We start from the raw sequence: 24,887 nt of genomic DNA on the forward strand, positions 1-24,887 counted from the left end.
AAAATATGATAGAATTCACACTGCAGTTTGAGAGAGAGAAGCTAAAGTCAGATGTATCAGTATTACAGTGTAGTAAAGGGAATTACAGAGGCATGGGAGAGGAGCTGGCCAAAGCTGAGTGGAAGGGGACTCTAGCAGGGATGACAGCAGTGCAGCAATGGCTGGAGTTTCTGGGAGCAATTCAGAAGGCGCAGGATAGATACATCCCAAAGGAGTAGTATTCTAAAGGCAGGATGATGGCTAACAGGTGAAGTCAAAGCCAACATAAAAGCAAAAGAGAGGGCATATAATAGAACAACAATTGATGGGAAGTTGGAGGATTGCAAAACTTTTAAAAATCAACAGAAGCCATAAAGGGAGAAAAGATAAAGGCAAGCTAGCCAAGGAGCATTCCAAAAGCTTTTTCTCAAGATATATAAAGAGTATAATAGAGGAGAGAGTGGATATTGGGCAGCTGGAAAATGATGCTGGAGAGGTAATAACAAGGGACAAGGAAATGGCGGATGAACTAAATAAGTATTTTGCATATGTCTTCATTGTGGAAGATACTAGCCGGAGGCAGAAGTGACTGCAGTTGCCATTACTAGGGAGAGGGTGCTAGGAAAACTGAAAGGTCTGAAGGTAGATAAGTCACCTGAACCAGATGGACTATTCCCCAGGATTCTGACGTACCCTGAGGAGGTTGTGGAGGCATTTGTAATGATCTTATAAAAATCAGTACATTCTGGAATGGTTCCAGGGTACTAGAAAATTGCAAGTGTCACTCCACTCTTCAAAAAGGGAGGAAGGCAGCAGAAAGGAAATTATAGGCTAATTAGCCTGATCTCAGTAGTTGGGAAGATGTTGGAGTTAATTGTTAAGGATGTGGTTTCGGGGTGTTTGGAGGCGCATGATAAAATTGGCCAAAGTCAGCATGGTTTTCTTAAGGGAAAATCTTGCCGGACAAATTTGTTAGAATTCTTTCAGTAAATAATAATCAGGATAGACAAAGGAGAATCGGATGATGTTGTATACAGTACTTGGATTTTCAAAAAGCCTTTAACAAGGTGCCACACTTGAGGCTGCTTAACAAGTTAAGAGCTCATGGTATTGCATGAAAGACACTAGCATGGCTAAAGGATTGACTGATTTACAGGAGGCAAAGAGTTGCAATAAAGTGAGCTTTTTCTTATTGGCTGCCAATGATGAGTGGTGATCTGCAGGGGTCAGCGTTGGAACTGATTCTTTTTACACTCATGTCAAGTTTGCGGACAATGTGAAGTAGGCAGAGATACAGGGAGTATTGAGGAAGCAGGGAAACTAGGAGAACTTGGACAGATTAGGAGGATGGGCAAAGAAGTGGCAAGTAGAATAGTGCCGGGAAGTGTATGGTCATGCACGTTAGTCGAAGGAATAAAAGCACAGGCTATTTTCTAAATGTGGAGAAAATTCAAAAATCCAAGGTGCAAAGGGACTTGGGAGTCCTTGTGCAGGATTCCCTGAAGGTTAGCTTGCAGGCTGAGTTGGTGCTGAGGAAGGCAAATGCGATGCTAACATTCATTTTGAGACGACTAGAATATAAAAGCAAGGATGTAACGCTGAGGATATATAAGGTATTGGTAAGACCTCATTTGGAGTATCGTGAGCAGTTTTGGGTTCCTTATTTAAGGAAGGATGTGCTGACGTTGGAAAGGGTTCAGCGGAGTTTCACAGAATGATTCTAGGAATGAAAGGCTTGTCAGTATGAGGAGCAATTGATGACTCTAGCCTTTACTCATTGGAAATTAGAAGAATTAAGGAGTAATCTCATTGAAACATATCGATTGTTGTAAAGCCTAGATAGAGTGGATGTGGAAAGGGGTTTCCTATGGTGGGGGATGGCTAAGACCAGAGGGCAGAGCCTCAGAATAGACCAGGGTTTCCCAACGTTTTTTATACCATTGATCCCTACCATTAACTAAGGAGTCAATCGACCCCAAGGTGGAACCCCTGTAATTGAGGAACATCCATTTAGAACAGAGATTAGGATGAATTTTGTTTAGCCAGAGGGTAGTGAATTTGTGGAATCTGTTGCCACAGGTGGCTGTGGAGGCAGGTCATTGGGTGTATTTAAGGCAGGCATTGATAGGTTCTTGACTAGTCAGGGTGTGAAAGGTTACAGGGAGAAGGCACGAGTATTCAGTTGAGGGGGAAATGGATTAGCCATGATGAAATGAAATAGTACTCAATGGGCCGAATGGTCTAGATCTGCTCCGATGTCTCATGGTCTGAAATCACTCTGAGGAACAGTAATTCAACTCGTTTTGGTTACCAGCAGCTCAATCAAAGATCCCTTTGACCCTTCAGCTGACCAAAATAAAACCTGTGGAACTTCTCAAGTCAGGTCACCTTCTACTGCCTCAAAGGATAGGTCCCCATTCACAGCAAAATAAAACCCTTAACACAAAATGTAAAGCTCTACTATAGGGTGATCAAAGTTTCTTAAACTAGGAAGTGGGACTGGCAAATAACACAAGTATCTGTCTAGTGGATATTATTCCTGACTGGTGCAGAACTCCATCAACTTATTAAACAGAAAACCTGAATTTCTGAAGACAGAAGATCTCCCAATCTTAAAATAGTGTCTTTTTGTATAGTAGCTAAAAGTTAACCCCCAAAATATCAGCTAGTAAGAGGGGGGTTAGTTCCATCTCAGTAGAAAGTAAATACAAAGGATCCACATTAACTCCCAAAAATACAATGCGACTTAACGCCGAAACATTTGCCTTATTTTGCCTTGCCCCCGTCGAACTCCTCTCATTTCTAACCCTCCCGATGCGATTCCATTATTAATTGATTTTATATTCCGGAATTACGTCCCGGTCTCCTACCTTCTACCCCCATTTCCCCCTCCCCCTCTACCTCCACCGACCTCTCAGCTTGCATTCACAATCGTTGCGGTAATAAATCCGCTCACCGACCTGTGGCTGGAGAGTCGACGCCGAAACTGATTTACACAGCTGACAAACTAACATCAAACTGGATGAAAGTTGAGCGAGTAAAAAAGTATGCTGAATGGAGCGCGGTCTTTTTTTATGGGGGGGTGGGAAACTCCCTCGTTTCACCGGAGACTGATCCGAACTAAAGCTGCCACCTAGTGCAAAGCCCACGCCTCCCAAAGGTTCAAATTCACGGAACCCTCCAAGAGGAGGTGGAGACTGCCGACGGTACAAAACAGAACGCAGCTCAACTCCGGAGGTGTCAGATACATCACATCGACGGTGGGCATGAGAGCTCAGGATTGTGGGTGTTGTATGCAGCTTCGAACAGCACAAACACCATTTCAGGCGGACAGTTTGTCTCTGCGACGCTCTGAGTACACCTGCAGCCACTCTCAGTTACCTTCAAATCTCCAAGGCAATGAACACGTAAACACACCCAGATCCTATCCGTCCTTTTTGTCTTCCAAGTGGATTTTGCCCTGTCCGCCTGCTTGGCGTAGGTAGAGAGCCCGTTATGTATATCAAGTGCTGGGTAGTTCTTAGTTCCCCAGACCGCTCAGTGTAAGAGAAGGCAAGCTTGCTAAACGTGCAGCTTCCACCAGTTCTACAAATGAGCCCTCACTTTCGGTGGGTGGATAAAAAAGTAAGTTTGGGACTCACCGTGAATGTAACTCGGTAATTAACAATGGCAAACAATAAGGCGGCAGATAATTTAAAATAACAGACAAAAGTGCTGGGGGAGCTCATCAGATGAGGCATCATCTATGGAGAAGAACAAACAGTCAACATTTTGAGCTGGACTAGAAAGGAAGGGGGTGAGAGGTGGGAAGAAGCCAGAATAAGAAGGTGGCAGGAGGGGAAGGAGTAGGAGCTGGCAGGTGATAGGTGGTCAGGTAAGGGGGACAGGTAGGTGGCTGTGAGGTGATAGGTGGAAAAGCCCCTCTCTTTTAAATTTAAAACAATACTTTGCGCCAACCTTCACTGTGAAGGACAGTGCAAACGAAGCAAACAGGTAGGCCTCAAATAGAAAATAACGTTTTAACAGCCGTGATCATGAGGAGCAAGGTACAGGCAGTCCCTGGTAGTGTGAGGATTCCTAACATAAAGCAGAGGACTGTCTGTAAGCTGGTGTTTCTATAACTTTTGTTATATCATATCCCATAAACTTTATATAATCCCTTCATTTCATTGAATAATCACCCTAACATTCTATAAGCATCCGTTTGTCTCGAGAGACCATGGATTTGCGCCTTGGAAAGTTTTCAGGGTGCAGGCCTGGCCAGGGTTGTATGGGAGACCGGCGGTTGCCCATGCCGCAAATCTCCCCTCTCCACGCCACCAATGTTGTCCAAGGGAAGGGCAAGGGCTGATACAGCTTGGCACCAGTGTCGTCGCAGAGCAATGTGTGGTTAAGTGCCTTGCTCAAGGACACACTTGCAGCCTCAGCCAAGGCTCGAACTAGCGACCTTCAGATCACTAGACCGATGCATTAACCACTTGGCCACGTGCCAACACACCCTAACATTATTCATAATTAAATTAATAGAATCTGTATTACATACAGTCATTAATGACTACTGTGAAACATTTTGTTGTTATTACTATTATTACCAGCTTCAAAATTCTTTTATAAGTGTATAGGAGAGTGTGTGTAAAGTCAGATTTGCATAACCTGGGGAGCCCCTGTATTGGAAAAACACAGTAATGGGGATTAAAGGCAGACAAACTGGCCAGAAACTAATGAACTGCAACAGAATCATGTGGACAAGTTTGCTGAGAGTTTTCAAAGATAAAATAGGTAGTTAAAGGTGGGGGACCTATAACTGCAGAGATGTGGATTTCCAGAAGGCATTTGATAATGTGCCACATAAAAATGTGCACAGGTCAGGAGCTCACAGTATTGGGGAAGTTACAAGGATTCAGGACTAATTATCACATCAAAAGCAGAGTTGAAATAAATTGTCCTTTTTAGACTGCAAAGATATAATTGGTGTCATAATGTTGGCTCTTAATATACTATTTATATTAATGACATGGAGGAAAGCAAAATGCAAGATAATTGAGTTAGGTAGCAGCAGATAAAATAGGCAGGAGGAAATACTTGACTCTGCAGCAAAGTACAGGCAAATTGAAAGAATAGGCAAGAACTTGTCAAACACAGGGAAGTGTGAGGTCATGCACATCAGCAAGAGGAAACAAAATACTGACTGTTAATTATATTGGGTGATGAGTGGAGCTCGGAGGATCTGGAAATTCTTGCTCGTCAAAAACAAAAAGTTAGCATGCAGGTGTAGCAAGTAATCAAGAAGGCAAATAACTTTGACCTTTTTTGCTATGGGGTTGAAGTTTAAAAATAGAGAAGTATTGTTAGAATTGTAGAGGTTGTTGCCAAGGCTACAAGAGGAATACTGCATGCAGTTTTAATCCCTTAGTTCAGAAAGGATATATTGGCATTGAAGTCAGTCCAAAAGCGATTCACACAGCTAATTGCTTGGATGAGACATTCTCCTATTATGAGCATCTAAGAATATTAGGCCTGTTTTCTTTGAAGAGTGAGGCCTCTGTTTATTGAATCATGTAAAAGATATCTAAAGATTAAAAAAAAGGGAATAAGAAGGTAGATTAAAAAGGATCAAGTGCTTTCCCAGCTTATGTGATGAATAAACTCTTCTCCGGCATCCAGCCGGGTACAGGTATCGAGTATATTTGATGTTTCAGTGAAAAACTCTGCCATCTTCTTCAAGGGCGATACCATCATGAGCCATCATCCCTGAAGAAGATGGCAGAGTTTGTCATTAAAGCATTGGGTATAATTGATACCTGTAGCCGACTGGAAGCACGATAAGAGTTTAAGAGGTTAGATGTTGAAATCCTTCCAAAATTGTTTATGGGGACAATTACTTAAAATTGAAGCATGTCGGGATTTCTTCACAGACATTATGAATCTCTGGAATTTCTTAGCACAAAGGATTGTTGTAGAGGATAGACTGCTGAGAGAATTTAAAAAGGAAGTGGATAATCTTTTGAAGTTTTGGGGTATTGAGAAATCTGGGGCCTTCTGCAGAGAAAGAATTGAGGCCTGGGATAGATTAACCATGATTATCTTCAATGGTAGGGCAGGCTTGAGATGCCAGATCGCCTTCTGCTCCTATTTTCTTCTGTCCATCATGAACAGTTATGACCAATCATGATGAAGGATGTTGACCCAAAACATCGGAATTGAAATCAGGTTTCTTATCACTAACAACCATTGTGAAATGTGTTGGCTTGTGGCAGCAATACTGCGCACTGAATAAGGAATTACTATAAGTTACAAAAAGAAATATATAAATATAAATAAGTAATACAAAAAGAGAACAAAATACTGAGGTAGATTTCATGAGTACACGGACCTTTCGGAAATATTCGCACCCCTGTACTTCTTCCCTGATGGTAGTAATGAGGAGAGGGCACGTCCTGGGTAGTGTGGTCCTTAATGATCGATGCTGCCTCTTTGAGGAAATGCTTTTTGAAGATGTCCTCGATGGTGGGGAGGTTAATGCCCATGGTGCAGCTTGCTGGGTTTACAACCCTCTGTAACTATTTCTGATTGTGTGCAATGGCTCCTCCATACCAGACCGTGATGCAGTCGATTAGAATGCTCTCCACAGTACTTCTGAGAAATTTACTAGAATCTTTGGTGACATACTAAATGTCCTCAAACTCCTCATGAAATATAGGCACTGGCATGCCTTCTTTTTAAATGTTGGGCCCAGGATAAATCGACAGAGATGTTGACACTCAGGATCTTGAAGCAGTTCAACCTTTCTACTGCTGACTGTCCCCTTGATGAGGGCTGGTGTTTGTTCCCTTGGCTTTCCCTTCCTGAAGTCCACAATCAATTCCTTGATTGTTGTTACGACACTACTCAATCAGCTGATCTGTCTCACTCCTGTATGCCTCCTTTTCAGTACCTGAGATTCTGCTGACCACAGTTGTATCATCAACGAATTTACGGAGATTGCATTTGAGCTGTGCTTATCAACTGTTCGTTTCCCTCCAGAAGCAGAATCAGTAACATCAAAGTGCCACGATGTGAAATGTGTTGTTTTGTGGCAGCAGTGCAGTGCAAGGACATAAAGTTACTGTAAATTAGAAAATAGATTTAGTAGTGCAAAAATACGGCATAACAAAGTTGTGTTCATGTGTCCATGGACAGTTCAGAAATCCATTGACAGAGGAGAAGAATCTGTCCCTAAATCATTGGTCTTCAGTCACAATTCATTGGGTGCCTCCTCCCCACTAATAGTTACAAAAAAGAGAATGTGTCCTGGATGGTTAGGGTCCTTAATGATGGACCCTACAACGCTTTCTTGAGGCAGTGCCTCTTGAAGGTACTGCCTGAACTGCTGAGGTCCTCTAACATTTTATCCATGTTTATCTCCAAATTTCCAGCATCTGCAAAATCTCTTGTGTTTCCATGAACAGTTATGATCAGGGTTAACAATCTGCTGGAGGAACTCGGGCAGCATCAGGTGAGGGGAAGGAAAGGAACTGTCGACATTTTGAATCAAAACCTTTTAACAGGTCCTGAGTTCCTCCAGCAGATTGTTTGGAGTTCTAGATTTCAGTAGCTGCAGTTTCAATGTTTAGAATTGGTTGCTTACATAACAACACAGTGTTATCTAATTTGAGGACTTGGGTTGCTCCCTAAACCCCTAGGATTTCACTAACATCACATTCTTTCTAATTTGAGCTGCCTCTTCTCTGGTTGCAGTTTAGCCAGTGACGAATGGCAATGGCTCTTGGACAAGAGGGAATAAAGCATTGTACACAACAAGGCTAGTCAGTGAAGAGATGATCACACTACTCTAAAAACTTCTATATGACCTCAACAGTTATGCCAAAACCATAGGTTACCTCTCAGAGAACACCGACTGGAGTGGAGACAGAGAAGGAGGCATATGTCCGTGTCCTAATCCAGTTAGGTGTGTGTTCCCTACCATCTTGCTACAGCTCCTGTCTAAGGGAACAGCAACATATAAATAGACTGATGTCCTCGTGAATCAGATAGGTGTCAACTCTCAGCAGGTTGCTACACAGCGGATCAAAGACCCAGTGATGCTAAGAGAAGCTCATTCTCCTCAGAAACAAAGAGGTACAACACGTGATCACTTTGAGAGGAACTGCATAGTGCAGGTTACTGCTACTGTTCTGTGGGAGCAGAGAGATGCCTCATGTGAGGGGGATCAGGAGACCTGAAAGAGCAAGTGAGAGATTGTCAGTTCCATGCAGGGTGAGAGGCATGTGTTCCTCGCAGCCCTCTTCACTTGGAGCTGTCTCCAAGGAGAGAAATGGGGAGTAGGGACCAAATGCCTCTGTTCAGGGTCTGCCAATCAGCCTGGCTCTGTCCTGGAGGGTGAAGCAACTGGGTTGGGATCTGGGCACCATCCAGTCATTGCAGAGTTGTCTACTGCTTCTTTGGAAAGGTCACCGGAGTTCAGCTTCCGCGCATTTTCATCACTTTTGATGTGAGCCCCATCCACCTGACGTTACAAACTCTCTTACCGTTGTAGCATTCAATCATGACCGCCCCTTCCACTGGGCATAGACGGTAATCCAAGCTGTGCGCTCAAGTGCAGGACATCTGGATCTGTCAGCCACATCAGCTGTGGGGCTTCTGAGACACAGGGAGTGATCTTCCGGTAGCCTGACTACACCACCCAGGACACTGTAATGAGTTACCTGTGGTTTTAAATTTAAGACACATTATTCAAACATCAGTCTATATATTTATTTTTTATTTCGAGATACAACATGGTACCAGACCTTTCCAGCCCAGCGAGCCCGCACAGTCCAATTACACCCATGTGGCTAATTAACCTACGAGCCCCCTTATGTCTTTGGAATGTGGGAGGACACCCACTCGATCTCGGGGAGTGTGTACAAATTCCATACAGACAGCGGTGGGAACGAAACCCTGGGTTGCCGGCGCAGTAAAGCACTACGCTAACCGTTACGTTACTATGCTGTGCACACACACACACACACACACACACACACACACACACACACACACACACACACACACACACACACACACACACACACACACACACACACACACACACACACACACCTGGAGGAACCAGCAGGCCAGTCGGCACCAGAGTCTAATTCGACATTTCGGGCCGAGACCCTTCGTCAGGACTGGGAAAAAGATATGAGGAGTCAGAGTAGGGAGGTGGAGGGAAGGGAAGAAGAAACACAAGATGAAAGGTGAAACTGGGAGGGGGGTGGAGGGGAGAAATAAAGAGCTGGGAGGTTGATTGGTGAAAGAGATACAGGGCTGGAGAAAGGAGAATCTGATGGGAGAGTTCAGAAGGCCAAGGAAGAAAAGGGGGAGGAGCACCAGAGGGAGGTGACGGGCAAGCAAGGAGATAAGGTGAGAGAGGGAAATGGAAATGGGGAGTGGTGAAGGAGAGGTGGAGGCGCATTACCGGAAGTTTGAGAAATTGATGTTCATGTTATCAGGTTGGAGGCTACCCAGACGGAATATAAGGTGTTGTTCCTCCAACCTGAGTGTGGCCTCATCACAACAGTAGAGGAGGCCATGGACTGACCTGTCAGAATGGGAGTGGGACATGGAATTAAAATGGGAAGCCTCTGGGAGATCCTGCTTCTTCTGGCGGACAGAGTGTAGGTGCTCAGCGAAGCGGTCTCCCAATCTACGTTGGGTCTCACTAATGTACAGTAGGTCATTTTGGGAGCACCGAACACAATAAATGACTCCAATAGACTCACAGGTGCAGAACTGTTTGGGGCCCTGAATGGTAGTGAGGGAGGAGGTGTAGCACTTGTTCTGTTTGCGGGAATAAGTGGCAGGAAGAAGACCAGCTGGGAGGAGCGAATGGAGAAAGGAATCGCATCAGGGGTGATCCCTGCAGAAAGCTGAAAGTGGGGGAGAGCGAAAGATGTCGTTGGTAGTGTGATCCTGTTAGAGATGGCAGAAGTAATGGAGAATTATGTGCTGGATGTGGAGGCTGGTGTGGTGGTAGGTGGAGACAAATGGAATCCTATCCCTGGTAGGGTAGTGTGAGGATGGGGTTAGAGCAGATGTGCTTGGAATGGAAGAGATGCAGTTGAGGTCAGCGTTGATGGTGGAGGAAGGGAAGCCCCTTTCACTGAAGAAGGAGGACACCTCCTTCGTTCATGAGAGCAGATGTGGTGAAGGTGGAGGAGTTGAGAGAAGAGAATGGCATTTTTACAAGTAACATGGCGGGAAGAGGTGTAGTCCAGGAAGCTGTGAGAGTTAGTGGGTTTATAATAGACAGCAGTGATTAAGCTGAGAGAGGGAGGCGTTGGAAATGGACCAGGTAAATTTGTGGACAGGGTGGAAGTTGGAGGCAAAGTTGATGAAGTCAACGAGCTCCGCAGGGGTGCAGGAAGCAGCAACAATGCAGTCGTCAGTGTAATGCAGAACAAGTTGGGGAGTGACACCAGTGTGAGCTTGGAACATAGACTGTTCCCCGTAGCCGACAAAAAGGCAGACATAGCTGGGACCCATGCAAGTGCCCAAGGCTACACCTTTTGTTTGACGGAAGTGGGAGGAGACGAAGGAGAAATTATTGAGAGTCTTTCTCCTACTCTGATGTCTCCTGTCCTCTTCAACTCGTTTGTTTTGCTTACTTGTCTCAACATTTCTTATAAATCCAGGTGTCAATTTTTGTCTGAGTACAGTCTTGTGAGCTGCCTTTTGTTATTTTGGAGGCATTGCAGATTTTGTCAGCAGTTCTTATACAAGCCAGCAAATGGCAGGCTTGCCCACCTAAAAAGTGTCATCATTGCTAGCATATGGCAATACATAAAGATTAAAGATTAGCTTTATTTGCCACATGTACATCAAAACGTCAGAACATACAGTTCAGAGAAATGCATCATTTGCATCAATGACCAACGCTGTGAGGATTGTGCCAGAGGCAGCCCACAAGTGTCACCACTCTTCTGGCGCCAACTACAAGCTCACAATTTATTAACCCTAACCCATATATCTTTGGAATGTGGGAGGAGCCAAAGCACCATGTTCTACCTATGCAGGGAGAACATTTAAACTCCTTACAGACAGCAGTGGGAATTGAACCCGCGCTGTAAAGCAATTACATTGCTGTGGCCGCCCATTAGATAAAGTAGCTATGGGTTTATGGACAGAAACCATGACAACATGACATAAAATTAGAGTCTTTGTCTCTTCTCGCTGTTGGGGTGGGGCCATGCCTATAATTATTGTATTGCTGGGCAGACAGGTCGTTACTGTGCCCCTGAACCTATTAGAGGCTTGTGTCCTCACGAGGGACAGGGCTCCTGTGTGTGCTCGGAGTTTCTGGAAGGAAAAGTTTGTTGAATATTTGGTGAGAGAACTTTAGAATCAATTTATTCCAGCAAGATGACAGTTGCATAACACACAGAAATCAAAGCAGACAGACAGACAAGCTAGAACAGAGGAGATCAGATTAAATAGTTGACAGCAGTGTACCTGCAAGTCTGGCATAATTTCTTCCGGTCGTCCTCCTTATTATAATTAAGGCTGGCAGTTGGAGAACCTTCCACAAATTAACAGAGACACAGTCTAGGGCTGTATGTCTACTGTTACACTAAGGTATTGTAGCATCTCAGACTTGAGTAAAAGCATTTCACCACAGAATAAGGAATTTGGGGTTTTTTTTGCCAGAACTTCTGCACCTCCAAAAATTTGATTACCAGATCACTGTAAATGTAACTAGTTGAGGGTTATGGGGAGCTGGCAAGAGATAAGGTCTATGGCTGATCAGCCACAAATTGTATTTAACTGTGGGGTGGACTTGAGTGGGTCAGTAGCCTGCTGCTGCTCCTATCTGCTTGTGTTCCTATGTAGTCGGCAGGGGAGACACCAACTACAAGACAGGATGTGGAGCCAGGGAAGAAGCAGGCAGCGTGTTGAACTCAAGAAAGAACTGGGTTCCATGAGATCTTTGGGGAACATGTACGAGAAGGGCTGCAAGAAGCCCAGAATGAATATTGAGCAGGAGGGAGCAAAACCCACATTAGAGTTGTGCAATCTCCAATAAAAATTATGGGAAAAAGTATGCCAGTAAAAAAGATTTTCTTGAGCATTAGTATGCAACGGTTACTACATGTGGGATAGGTGTTAATTCATTTTGCCTGAGAATTCAGACAAAAGTAGGTGAACAAAGAGTGGAAGATTTATCAGGTACTCCAGCAACAGAACAGAGGAATGAAGACATCAGGCAGATGGTGTGGGGAGCAAGCTTCGATATGTGGAAATGCAGGATAAATGTGAAATCAGAGGGGCTTAGTGAGTGCATTGGGACTAATTCAAGGTCATTTGTGTAGCCAAAATGAAGGAAGGACAGGAAGAGTCTAATAATTGGAGTAGCTAGCCAATGGGCTGGGACAGCCACTTCCTGGAGCTCCCCTCTCTATTGGTAGCAATGTGGCAGACATTCTGGGGCAGAGAGGGAATGCAAGACATGTTAGATCATACGTTTGTTCCACTTGACCACTATCGGTACTCAGGGACCAGCTATGGACAGGGAAAGCAGCAATAATTAGAGGGCAGCAAGATTCTGTGAGAGCAGGATGGGGCTAGGTTGTGATGGGAGGAAGAGAATGGGGAAGAGAGAGAAGAGGGAATGGAAAGCTTGATTCTAGGAAGGAACAGAGGAAAGTAAAATTGAGTGAGGGTGGAGGTGTACAAAGGAGTGTAAGTGATCTAAGTCTGTGTGTGAGTGTGATCAGAGTTTGGAGAGCATGCCTGTGCTAAGGCAGTGCAGCAGATCCTGGTCTCCAGTCACCTTGGACCTCCTTGCCATTGGACCAAAGACCTTCAGAGCTGTAAAACTGGATAATAAAATGAAGCTTTGAGCCTTTGAACTTCACTCTGTCAACTTCATTTAGTAACTGGTTGCCAGCAATAGTCCTAGAGTAGAAATATTTACCCACCGGGATCCTCCACACTTCAGCACTGGGTGGGAGCAAGCCTTCCTACCAGGAAGTCGTGTTGCAGCTACGTAAGACATTGGTTAGGTTGTGTACAGTTCCAGTCACATATTACAGGAAGGACAGAGGCTTTGCAGAGGGTGCAGGAGTTTATCAGGATGCTTCCTGGATTGGTGGGTAATAGTTATAAGGAGACATCAGACAAACTTTGCAAAACACACTAAGTACTGGAGGAACTCAGCAGGCCAGGCAGCATCTATGGAAAAGAGTAAACAGTCGACGTTTCGGGCCAAAACCTTTCAGCAGGACTGGAGAGAAAAGAGATGAGAAGTAGACTTAAAAGGTGGGGTGGGGGGGGAAGGGAAGAGAGAAACACAAGGTGATAGGTGAAACCAGGAGGCGGAGGGGTGAAGTAAAGAGCTGGAAAGTTGATTGGTGGAAGAGTTACAGGGCTGGAGAAAGGGAAATCCGATTGGAGAGAACAGAAATCCATGGAAGAAGGAAAAGGGGTGAGGAGAACCAGAGGGAGGTGATGGGCAGGCAAGGCGATAAGGTGAGAGAGGGAAACGGGAATGGGGGTTCGTGAAGAGGCAGGTCATTACCGGAAGTTCGAAAAATGGACCATCATCAGACAAATGTTGGATTGTTTCCTCCGCAACACTGGAAGCTGAGGGAAGACCTGATGGACGTTTATAAAATTATGAGCAGCACGGTTAAGATAGAAAGTCAGAACATTTTGTCCCACACTAGAGGGAATATCTTCAGATTCAGAATCAGGTTTATTATCACCAGCATGTGATGTGAAATTTATTAACTTAGCAGCAGCAGTTCAATGAAATACATAATCTAGCAGAGAAAAATAAATGAAATAAAAAAAATAATAATAATAAATTAGCAAATCAATTACAATATATATGCATATTGAATAGATTAAAAATGTGCAAAAAAACAGAAATACTACATATTTTTTTAAAAAGTGAAGTAGTGTCCAAGGGTTCAATGTCCATTTTGGAATCTGATGGCAGAGGGGAAGAAGCTGTTCCTGAATTGCTGAGTGTGTGCCTTCAGGCTTCTGTACCTCCTACCTGATGGTAACAGTGAGAAGAGGGCATGCCCTGGGTGCTGGGGGTCCTTAATAATGGACGCTGCCTTTCTGAGACACCGCTCCCTGAAGGTGTCCTGGGTACTTTGTGGACTGGTACCCAAGACAGAGCTGATTAGATTTACAACCTTCTACAGCTTCTTTGAGGTAAAAGGAGATGTGCAGGGATAGGTTTCTTTATATGGAGGCTGGTAGATGCCTGAAACACCTTGGCAATGGAAGAAAAGACGATAGGAGCACTTAAAAGGTGTTTAGATAGGTCCGTACATGAATATGCAGGCAAAAAAGGGATTCGTTTTATTTGGCTTCATGCTTGGCACAGACATCATAGATCAAAGGGCCTGTTCCTGCACTAATCAATGCCAATACCCACCTTCCCATCTCTCAATAATTCTCTTCAATTTTGTTTCTGGATTGACTTACTCTTTCTGGGTCTTGCTCTCTTGTGACCAACAGAATTTCTTCTTTCCCAAGCTATACAGCTGGTTAATAGTCTATGTCCTAATTCTGTGCTAAATCATTGAATGGTTCTCTGCAGTGAAATGGGACTAAATTGACCTTGGCAGCAGGACACATTCAAAGGTCTGAAAATGGACAGACTGTGTTAGGTTTGTTTTCATCAGCTGTTTCCATGACAACCCTGGGAGATGTTTTCAGCTCAGAATTGACAGTGAACAACTGCCAAGACCATTTACATCTGCAATTTTCACTATTTTAAAGCAGAGGAACATTTTATCAAAATGTTCCAACATGACAGGCAGATTAACTATTAATTTTACAAACTGCTTATTACTCTTCAATCTCTCTCTCTCTATATATCCTCCTTTTATTTTATGTGCTGCCTTGCATTACCTGATTCTGTGCCTGTCCCTTTCTTAACATAGTGCTCTGTCTCAGTATGGCATTTTGGAATGTCGGGTACAGCCACTCCATTTCCCTGCTTCAAATTTCAAAATAAATTTATTGTCAAAGTACGGGCACTCAGTGGCCACTTTATAAGGTACATCTACTCGTTAATGCAAATATCTAATCAGTCAATCATGTGGTAGCAACTCAATGGATAAAAGCATACAGGCATGATCAAGAGGTTCTGTTGTTATTCAGACAAAACATCAGAATGGGGAAGAAATGTGATCAAAGTGACTTTGACCATGGAATGATTGTTGGTGCCAGACGAGGTGGTTTGAGTATCTCAGAAACTGCTGATCTCCAGGGATTTTCATGCATAGCAGTCTCTAGAGTTTACACAGAATGGTGCCAAGAAAACCCCCAAAGAAACATCTAGTGAGTGGCAGTTCTGTAGGGCAAAAACACTTTATTAATAAGAGAGGTCAGAGGAGAATGGCCGGAGTGGTTCAAGCTGACAGGAAGGTGACTCAAGTAACCACTACAACAGCAGTGTGAAGAAATCTCCGAACACACAACGTATTGCATCTTCAAGTGGATGGGCTACAGCAGCTGACGGCCATGAACGCACACGCAGTGATTAGGTACCTCCTTTCGTAGATGTCACCATATACCACCCTGAGATTCATTTTCTTGTGGGCATTTGCAGTACAACAGAATCGTTGAAAAGCCACACGTAATCAAAGAGTGACAAGCATTCAATGTGCAAAAGACTAACTGTGCAAGTACAAAAATCAAATAGCAATAATAAATAAATCATACTGAGAGCGAGAGTTGTAGAGTTTTTGAAAGTGAGACCGCAAGTTGTGTTCAGTGATCAGCTCAGTGTTGAGATGAGTTATCTTATCCACGCTGGTACAGGAGTCTGATGGCTGAAGGATACTAACTGCTCCTGAACCTGGTGACGTGCTTCCTAAGGCTCCCGTACCTCCTCTCTGACGGCAGCAGAGAGGAGAGAGCGTGGCCTGGTTAGTGGGGTCCTTGATGGTGGATGCCGCTTTCTTGTGACAGCACTCCTTGTAGATGTGTTCAATGATCTTTTAAATGTCCTCAGTAAAGGTGGGGGGCTTTTCTTGTGATAGACAGGGCTGTATCCACCAATCTTGTAGACTTTTCCATTCATGGACATTGGTGTTTCCATACCAGTCTGGATACTCTCTGAAGTTTGTCAAAGTTTTAGGTGACATGCTGAATCCACACAAAGTTTTAACAAAATAAAGGCATTGCTGTGCAATCCAAGGAAAGATCCTTACATCGGGACCAATCAGCTCTGCAGTATCAGCTCAGTTTTTCACTGTCTGACTAGCTGGGCATTAACTCAAAATATGTAAATCACAGGCTTTGTACTCTTCCGTTTGTATTCTGTCATTGAAACTGTCCTTATTAACCTATAAACCAGATAACTTCATCAGCATCTTATCACCATGGCAACACTGGCTTCATCGTAGTAGAGATATTTCTTTTCCACTATCAATCACTCTATCACCTTGTCTGCAATTTAAAACTTAATCATTTTCTTTCCTTTCTGGTACTAATGAAGGATCTTTGATCTGAAACATTAACTGTTTCTCTTTCAACATTTGCTGGGTGTTTCCAACAACATTTCCTGTTGTTGGTTCAGATTTCTGGCATCCATGTTTCTTGCTCCTTATTTCCTTATTTTTATCCACTTTTTCAGTCTTCCATCTTACCCATTTTGTCTCCCGCTGTATCTTACCCAGTCACACTTTCTTTACCTCCCAGATCTTCTCTCTCCCCCGTTAATCCTTTGTCCCTGTATTTCTGCTTTCTTTTGCTCTCCCAGTTTCCCTATCTGTACCTACAGATTTTTCTGTAACCCTTACTCATCTCTCTCACTCATTCTCTCTGATGCCTCTCTTACCCCAGTCTCTCCCTGAATCTCTCCACCTTTCTCTTCTGTTCTCTCCCTCATCCTCTCCGTTTTTGGGATTTATTTCTCCCTCTCTATTTAATCTTCTCACACATGTTTCTTTTGTACTGTCTTTCTATCCTTTTCTTGCTTTCTCTGCCTCTCCATCCCACATTTTTTTCCTCTCCACCACTGATTCACTTTTTTCCCTTCGCTTTCTGTCTCCACCCTTCTCTCTCGTGTAATCTCTACCACACCCACTCCCTTTCTCCTGCTCTCTCGTGCAATCTCTACCACACCCACTCCCTTTCTCCTTCACTCTCATGCACTCTACCACACCCACTCCCTCTCTCCTGCTCTCTCGTGCAATCTCTACCACACCCACTACCTTTCTCCTTCTCTCTCATGCAATCTCTACCACACCCACTTCCTTTCTTCTCTCTCGTGCAATCTCGACCACACCCACTCACTTTCTCCTTCTCTCTCGTGCAATCTCTACCACACCCACTCCCTTTCTTCTCTCTCGTGCAATCTCTACCACACCCACTCCCTTTCTTCTCTCTCGTGCAATCTCTACCACACCCATTCCCTTTCTCCTTCTCTCTCGTGCAATCTCTACCACACCCACTCCCTTTCTTCTCTCTCGTGCAATGTCTACCACACCCACTCCCTTTCTTCTCTCTCGTGCAATCTCTACCACACCCACTCCCTTTCTTCTCTCTCGTGCAATGTCTACCACACCCACTCCCTTTCTTCTCTCTCGTGCAATCTCTACCACACCCATTCCCTTTCTCCTTCTCTCTCGTGCAATCTCTACCACACCCACTCCCTTTCTCCTGCTCTCTCATGCAATCTCTACCACACCCACTTCCTTTCTTCTCTCTCGTGCAATCTCTACCACACCCACTCCCTTTCTTCTCTCTCGTGCAATCTCTACCACACCCACTCTCTTTCTCCTTCTCTCTCGTGCAATCTCTACCACACCCACTCCCTTTCTTCTCTCTCGTGCAATCTCTACCACACCCACTCCCTTTCTTCTCTCTCGTGCGATCTCTACCACACCCACTCCCTTTCTCCTTCTCTCTCGTGCAATCTCTACCACACCCACTCCCTTTCACCTTCTCTCTCGTGCAATCTCTACCACACCCACTCCCTTTCTCCTTCTCTCTTTGCTGCGTTTTCTCTCCTTTTGTTTTCTCCTTTGTGTGTGTATGTATGTGTGCGTGCATGTGTGTGCACGTGCATGTGTGTGCGCGTGTGTGTATGTGTGTGTGTGTTTGTGTGTGTGTGTGCATGTGTGTGTATTGGTGTGTGTGCGTGTGTGTGCATGTGTGAATGTGTGTGCGCGTGTGTGTGTGTGTGTGTGTGTCCATATGTTAAAAAGTGAGAAAGGGAGAGAGAAAGAGAGTCTCCTCCACTGTGTGATCTCCAACCCCTGTGCCTTAGAGTTTCTGATCCCCTGATCTTCTCCATCTGTCCCCCCCCCCCACCTGGTTTCCACCCATTCCTGACTCTGGTCCAGACCCCCATCTCGTGCAGGAGTTCCACTCAGCTCAGTGAGAACAGCTTTGGACTTGTGGCCAGGCAGTGAAGAACTCTTTTCTATATAATCAGAGAGCAAAGTGTTGCAAATGCTGAATTATACAGCAGATCAGAGAGCAATTGTGGAGAGAACAAAAGTTAACGTTTTGGGTGAACTTTTCTTCCCTTTTCTGTCAATCTAGAATACAATTCATTATTTCAAAAATAAATTGTATTCATAAAAATACATACAAAATATGTACATGGCTTTGTTTACATTCACTGAGTCATCAAAGTCAAAGTAACTTTACTGTCAAAGTACATATACATATAATATCATATACTACCTTGAGATTCATTTTGATAGAGATCAAGACTTGCTCTGTCCCCCCGGGAACAGCCCGCAGGTCAGAGAATCCTCAGTTGTCCAGCTGCTTGGGCGGAACCTCGGTAAGAACCTTTGTGTCCTTTCCTCTGCAAACACAGTCCACAACGGGGTGGACACTGCCCAGATTTAATTTCACCCACATCTCAAACCTGCTCTGTGTTCTGACCAGGAGATGGCAGCAAAGCCTTACTGCACAAAGCACGTTAGTGACTGGGTGCATTCATCATCACTCAGGTGGTTGTTCAGGGGGAAGGTTAAAGGACATTTTGTTTGAGAACCTGCCGCGTGGAGACGCAGTGGAGCAGGAGGTCTGCCCAATGCTCTTCCCCGTTGCATCATCAGCAACAGTGATGAGTTGGCATACAGGAAGGAGGTAGAGGGGCTTGTCAAACGGGGTGAGATCAACAATCTGAGTCTCAGCGTGGACAAGACGAGATGATCGTGGGCTTCCGGAAGCACAGGTTAATCACTCTTCATTGTACGTCAGTGGCTCCACTGTGGACTGAAGACCACGAAGTTCCTCGGTGTCCACACAGCAGACAATTTAACCTGGACCCATAACTCCTCTCCTTGTGAGTCACAGCAGCACCTACATTTTCTGAAGAGATTGAGGCATGCAAGGCTCCCTGCCCCCTTTCTAACAACTTTCTACAGGAGAACCATCGACGGTGTCCTGTCTGACTGTGTCATTGCGTGGTACGGAAGCTGCAAGGCATCGGACCACAAGACCCTACAGAGGATAGTGAAAACCACTGAGAGGGCCATTGGGATCTCCTTCCCCCTGTCCTGACAGTTACAGGGAGCATTGTGCCCAAAGGGCCTGAGGATCCCTACTACCTAGCTCACAATTTCTTTCACCCATTACTGTAAGAAAGGAGGCACCAAAGTATAAGGACCAGAACAGCCATACTGGGAAACAGCTTCTTCCCTCAGGCTGTGAAGCTAACAAACAGCCTGACAAAGGGTCTAGTGTTTTCCCAGCGTATGTGATGCATAAATTCTCCTCAGGCTTCCAGGATTTTGATTTTAACCGAAGTTTTGATGACAAACTTGTCTTTCTTCATCAGGGATGATGTCTGGGCATGGCTAGTCCAATGGTATATATACACAACTCCTGTTGTCTGTCCCTCCTGATTGGTTGGTCCTCATCCAATCAGATTTCTCCTGTCCCACCTTGTTTAAAATCATATTCCAGTTCTTATTTAGAGCAAGACCTTCACCTTTGTTTAATTTCTTATTCTTTAGTCTTAATTCAATGGTTTCGTTCACCATGTGGTCCCAGAAGCCATTGGCATCACAGTAGTTCTGTGCCGTCGAAGTCGATCCTGCAGTCATTGTGAATGCAATGCTCTTCCATCGCTGATTTCCCTGGGTAACCCAATCAGGAAGGACAGACAACGGGAGTTGAGTACAAACACCAACGGACTAGACATGCCTAGGCAGCATCCCCGATGAAGATGGCAGAGTTTGTCATCAAAACATCAGTTAAAATCAACACCTGGACCGGGCTGGAAGCCCAAGAAGGTTTATGCGTAACAAATAGCATGCTACCAATGATATATATACGTACACACACTGTCAGATTACGATAAACTTGAACTTGAACTTGAAATGAAATCTGGAAAATCAGGACCTGGATCTAATGGCGAGAGGGAGACTAGGATGAAGAGGTAGTTGGAATGATGTGAAGAGAGGGATGGGGGGCAAAATGTTTTGGAGGAGAGAGTGGATGAGATTGATGGTTGAGGAATGATATTGGGGGTGTAGTTCAGTGTGGTGAGCTCAGTGGTTGGGAAGTTGAAGATCCTGTTTGAGGTGAGATTTGGTGAGTGGATGTGAACTTGGTTGTTGGGGGACTATGGTTGTTGGCATGAGGTGTAAGTCTGGTCAGTGGTAAGAGTTGAGCCTGGTGGTTGGGGTATGGTTGGTGGTCCAAGGTAAAGTTTGGAGTTCAGGGTGTATTTGAGGGTGAAGTTGGTGGTCCGAGTTTGATTGGTGATGCAGAGTAAAGTTTGGAGTCCAGGGTGTGTTTGTGGGTGAGGTTGGGGTGTGGTTGGTGGTCCGGGGAAAAGTTTGGAGCCCAGATTGTGTTTGGGGTTAGGGTTGGTGGTCTAGGGGTGTGGTTGGAATCAAGGATTGAGATTAGTGGTCGTCAGTGAGGTTGATGACTCAATGACTATCGCCCAGTTGCACTGACATCCACAGTGATGAAGTGTTTTGAGAGGCTGGTGATGAAACATATCAAATCCTGCCTGAGAGATGACTTGGATCCCTTCCACTTTGCCTACTGGAGCAACAGGTCCATGGCAGACTCCATCTCATTGGCTTTTCATTCAAGCCTGAAAGATCTGGATAGCAAAGATGCATACATCAGGATGTTCTTTATTGATTACAGCTCAGCATTTAATACCATCATCCCCTCAAAACTAATCAATAAGCTCTAAGGCATGAGCCTCAAACCTCCTTGTGCAACTAGACTCTAGTCAGCTCAGATTGGCAAAAACATCTCCTCCACGATCTCCAACAGCACAGGTGCACCACAGGGCTGTGTGCTTAGCCCCCTGCTCTACTCACTTTATACCTACGACTGTGTGGCTAAGCACAGCTCCCATGCCATATTCAAGTTTGCAGACAACACCACTGTTGTCAGCTTATGCCAATGGTGGTGATGAATCAGCATTCAGGAGGGAGATTGAAAATTTGGCTAAGTGGTGTCATAACAACGTTCCACTCAATGTCAGCAAGACCAAGGAACTGATTGTAGACTTCAGGGAGGGAAACCAGAGGTCCATGAGCTAGTCCTTATTGGAGGGTCAGAGGTGGAGAGGGTGAGCAACTTTAAATTCCTGGGTGTCATGATTTCATAGGACCTGTTCTAGATCCAGCATGTAAAAGCAATTATGAAGAAAGCACAGCTGTGCCTCTATTTCCTTAGGCGTCTCTGGAGATTTGGCATGACATATATAACTTTGACAAACTTCTATAGATGTGTAGTGGAAAGTGTATCGATTGGCTGCATCACAGCCTGGTAAGAGAACACCAATGCCTTTGAACGGAAAATCTTACAGAAACTGGTGGATTCAGCCCATTACATCACAGGTAAAGCCCTTCCAACCACTGAGCACATCTACATGAAACACTGTCATAGGAAAGCAGCATCCATCATCAGAGATCCCCACCACCCAGGACATGCTCTTTTCTTGCTGCTGTCATCAGGTAGAAGGTACAAAACCATAGACCCATAGAACACTACAGCACAGTACAGACCCTTCAGCCCTCCATGTTGTGCTGACCCATATAATCCTTAAAAAAAGTACTGAAACCACACTACCCCATAACCCTCCATTTTTCTTTCATCCATGTGCCTGTTCAAGAGGCTCTTAAATACCCCTAATGTTTTAGCCTCCACCACCATCCCTGGCAAGTCGTTCCTCACAACCCTCTGTGTGAAAAACTTACCTCTGATGTCTCCCCTAAACTTCGCTCCCTTAGTTTTGTACATATGCCCTCTGGTGTTTGCTATTGGTGCCCTGGGAAACAGGTACTGACTATCCACCCTATCTATGCCTCTCATGATCTTGTAGACCTCTGTCAAGTCCCCTCTCATTCTTCTACGCTCCAAAGAGAAAAGTCCCAGCTCTGCTAACCTTGCTTCATATGACTTGTTCTCCAATCCAGGCAACATCCTGGCAAATCTCCTCTGCACCCTCTCCATAGCTTCCACATCCTTCCTATAATGAGGTGACCAGAACTGAACACAATACTCTAAGTGCGGTCTCACCGGAGATTTGTAGAGTTGCAATATGACCTCTCTACTCTTGAACACAATCCTCCTGTTAGTGAAGCCTCAGGACTCACACCACCAGGTTCAAGGACAGTTACTGCCCCTCAACCATCAGGCTCCTGAACAAAAGGAGACAACTACACTCATTTGCCCATTCATTGTGATGCTCCCACAACCAATATATCACTTCAAGGACTCTTCTTCACGTTCTCATTCTATTTATTTATATTTGCATTTGCAGTTAGTGTCTCATGCACACTGGTTGGTCTTTCACTGATCCTGTTATTGTTACTATTCTGTAGATTTGCTAAGTAAGCCCGCAAAAAAATGAATCTCAGGGATGTCTGTAGTGATGTACTGTACGTACACTTTGATAATAAAATCTACTTTGAACTTTGGTGGTTGGGGGTGAGTTTAAATGTTGGGAGAGGAGGCTGGTGATGGGTGAGGTCTGTATCAGGGTGCGAGGTAGAGTGGATGGGCAAGTGGAGTTGCCTGCCAGAGATTGGTTGGTTGATAGAAACGTATCTTCCATACTAAACCATTGGCCATGTGTTCCATTCAGTCACAGGTTGTTCGCCGGGATCTGTGACTGACCAGAACGCAGGGACAATGGGAGAGGCAGGGACAGTACGGTATTGTAGTGGTCAGAGTAACACTTTTACAGTGCCAGCTACTGGGGTTCAGTTCCTGCCACGGTCTGTAAGGAGGTTGTATGTTCTCCCCGTAACCGTGTGGGTCCCGTCGAGTGCAGCAGTTTCCTCCCACATTCTGACGACACATGGATTGGTGGGTTAGTTGGTCTCCTGACTGTGATTGGGTGGCATTGGCTCAATGGTCGGAGGGGCCTGTTACTGTGCAATATCACACAAAGTAATGAAGCAGAGGGTTAATAAGCACTTTTTGAACAGTTTGTGGCGAGGGTTTGCTATTAAGTTCAGTGCGGACTCAGAGAGTTATTTAATTATGTGGTCCCCGGTGAGGCTCCAACTGGAATATTATTTGCAGCTCTGGTCTCCCCAGCTAAGCCTGTGAAGGTTCACCAGATTGATTCCTGGAATGGTGAGTTGGTCATACAAGGACAGGTTCGGCAGATTGACCCAGAGCTCCCCAGGGTGAAGAAGAACTGGGAGGTGATGTCATTGAGTTCTCACTGAGTGTGACTGAGCAGTTGCAGGGATAAAGTTTCCTCTGGCTGAATTGTAACCAGGGGAATACAGTAAGTAGTTTGCCATTTAGAATAGGGGCAGAAAGGATTATTTTTACCCAGAGATTCATGGAATTCTGCTTCCAAGACGGATCTGGATGTTCTGTTGCTGAAGGTTACAGATTTTTAAATATTGAGAGAATCACATCAGATGAGGTAATGCAGGAACATGATCTGAACAGATCAGCCACGGTCTTACTGATCAGACAGCTTCCATATCTTATGCTGTACTGGATCAGGGAGTGCAGCTAAACACAGCACCGGGACAGGGTGTGTAATTAAACACAGCACCAGGACAGGGTGTGTAATTAAACACAGCACTGGGTCAGACTGTGTAATTAAACACAGCACTGGGTCAAGGAGTGCAGCTAAACACAGCACTGGGACAGAGAGTGTAATTAAACACAGCACTGGATCAGACTGTGTAATTAACACAGCACTGGGTCAGGGAGTGCAGCTAAACACAGCACCAGGACAGGGTGTGTAATTAAACACAGCACCGGGACAGGGTGTGTAATTAAACACAGCACTGGGTCAGACTGTGTAATTAAACACAGCACTGGGTCAGGGAGTGCAGCTAAACACAGCACCAGGACAGAGAGTGTAATTAAACACAGCACTGGGTCAGGGAGTGCAGCTAAACACAGCACTGGGACAGAGAGTGTAATTAAACACAGCACTGGAACAGGGAGTGTAATTAAACACAGCGCCGGGACAGGGAGTGTAATGAAATGCTGCATGGGGTCAGCGTGTGTAATTAAACACAGCACTGGCTCAGACTGTGTAATTAAACACAGCATTGGGTCAGGGAGTAAAGCTAAACACAGCACCAGGACAGCGAGTGTAATTAAACACAGCACTGGATCAGACTGTGTAATTAAACACAGCACTGGGTCAGGGAGTGTAATGAAATGCTGCATGGGGTCAGCATGTGTAATTAAACACAGCACTGGGTCAGGGTGTGTAATTGAACACAGTACAGGGTCAGGGTGTGTAGCCAAACACTGCATGGGGTCAAAGTATGTAATTAAACACAGTGCAGGATCATGGTGATTTAAATACATCAGTGGGACAGGGTGTGTAATTAAACACAGCACTAGGTGAGGATGTGATATTTAAACACAGTACAGGGTTAGGGAGTGTAATTAAACACAGTACAGGGTCAGAGTGTGTA

At 44.8% G+C, this 24,887-nt stretch overlaps 1 protein-coding gene across 3 annotated transcripts in view; it reads right to left on the reverse strand.

Annotated features, from left to right (window-relative positions):
• cers4a (ceramide synthase 4a) overlaps positions 1-3,395 on the reverse strand; it is an 85,628-nt gene extending 82,233 nt beyond the window's left edge. Inside the window, exon 1 of one of the 3 annotated variants that reach the window (XM_059991500.1) lies at positions 2,891-3,170. In XM_059991500.1, the coding sequence (XP_059847483.1) occupies positions 2,891-2,904 (14 nt within the window). In that variant the 5' untranslated portion in view covers positions 2,905-3,170. Of the gene's footprint in view, positions 1-2,890; positions 3,171-3,360 lie in introns of those variants that run through there. The other 2 variants (XM_059991503.1, XM_059991501.1) reach the window with 2 other exon arrangements.
• Positions 3,396-24,887: the final 21,492 nt, after the last annotated feature.

The sequence above is a fragment of the Hypanus sabinus genome, chromosome 16, assembly GCF_030144855.1.
Source record: "Hypanus sabinus isolate sHypSab1 chromosome 16, sHypSab1.hap1, whole genome shotgun sequence".
NCBI classification, from domain to species: Eukaryota; Metazoa; Chordata; class Chondrichthyes; order Myliobatiformes; family Dasyatidae; genus Hypanus; species Hypanus sabinus.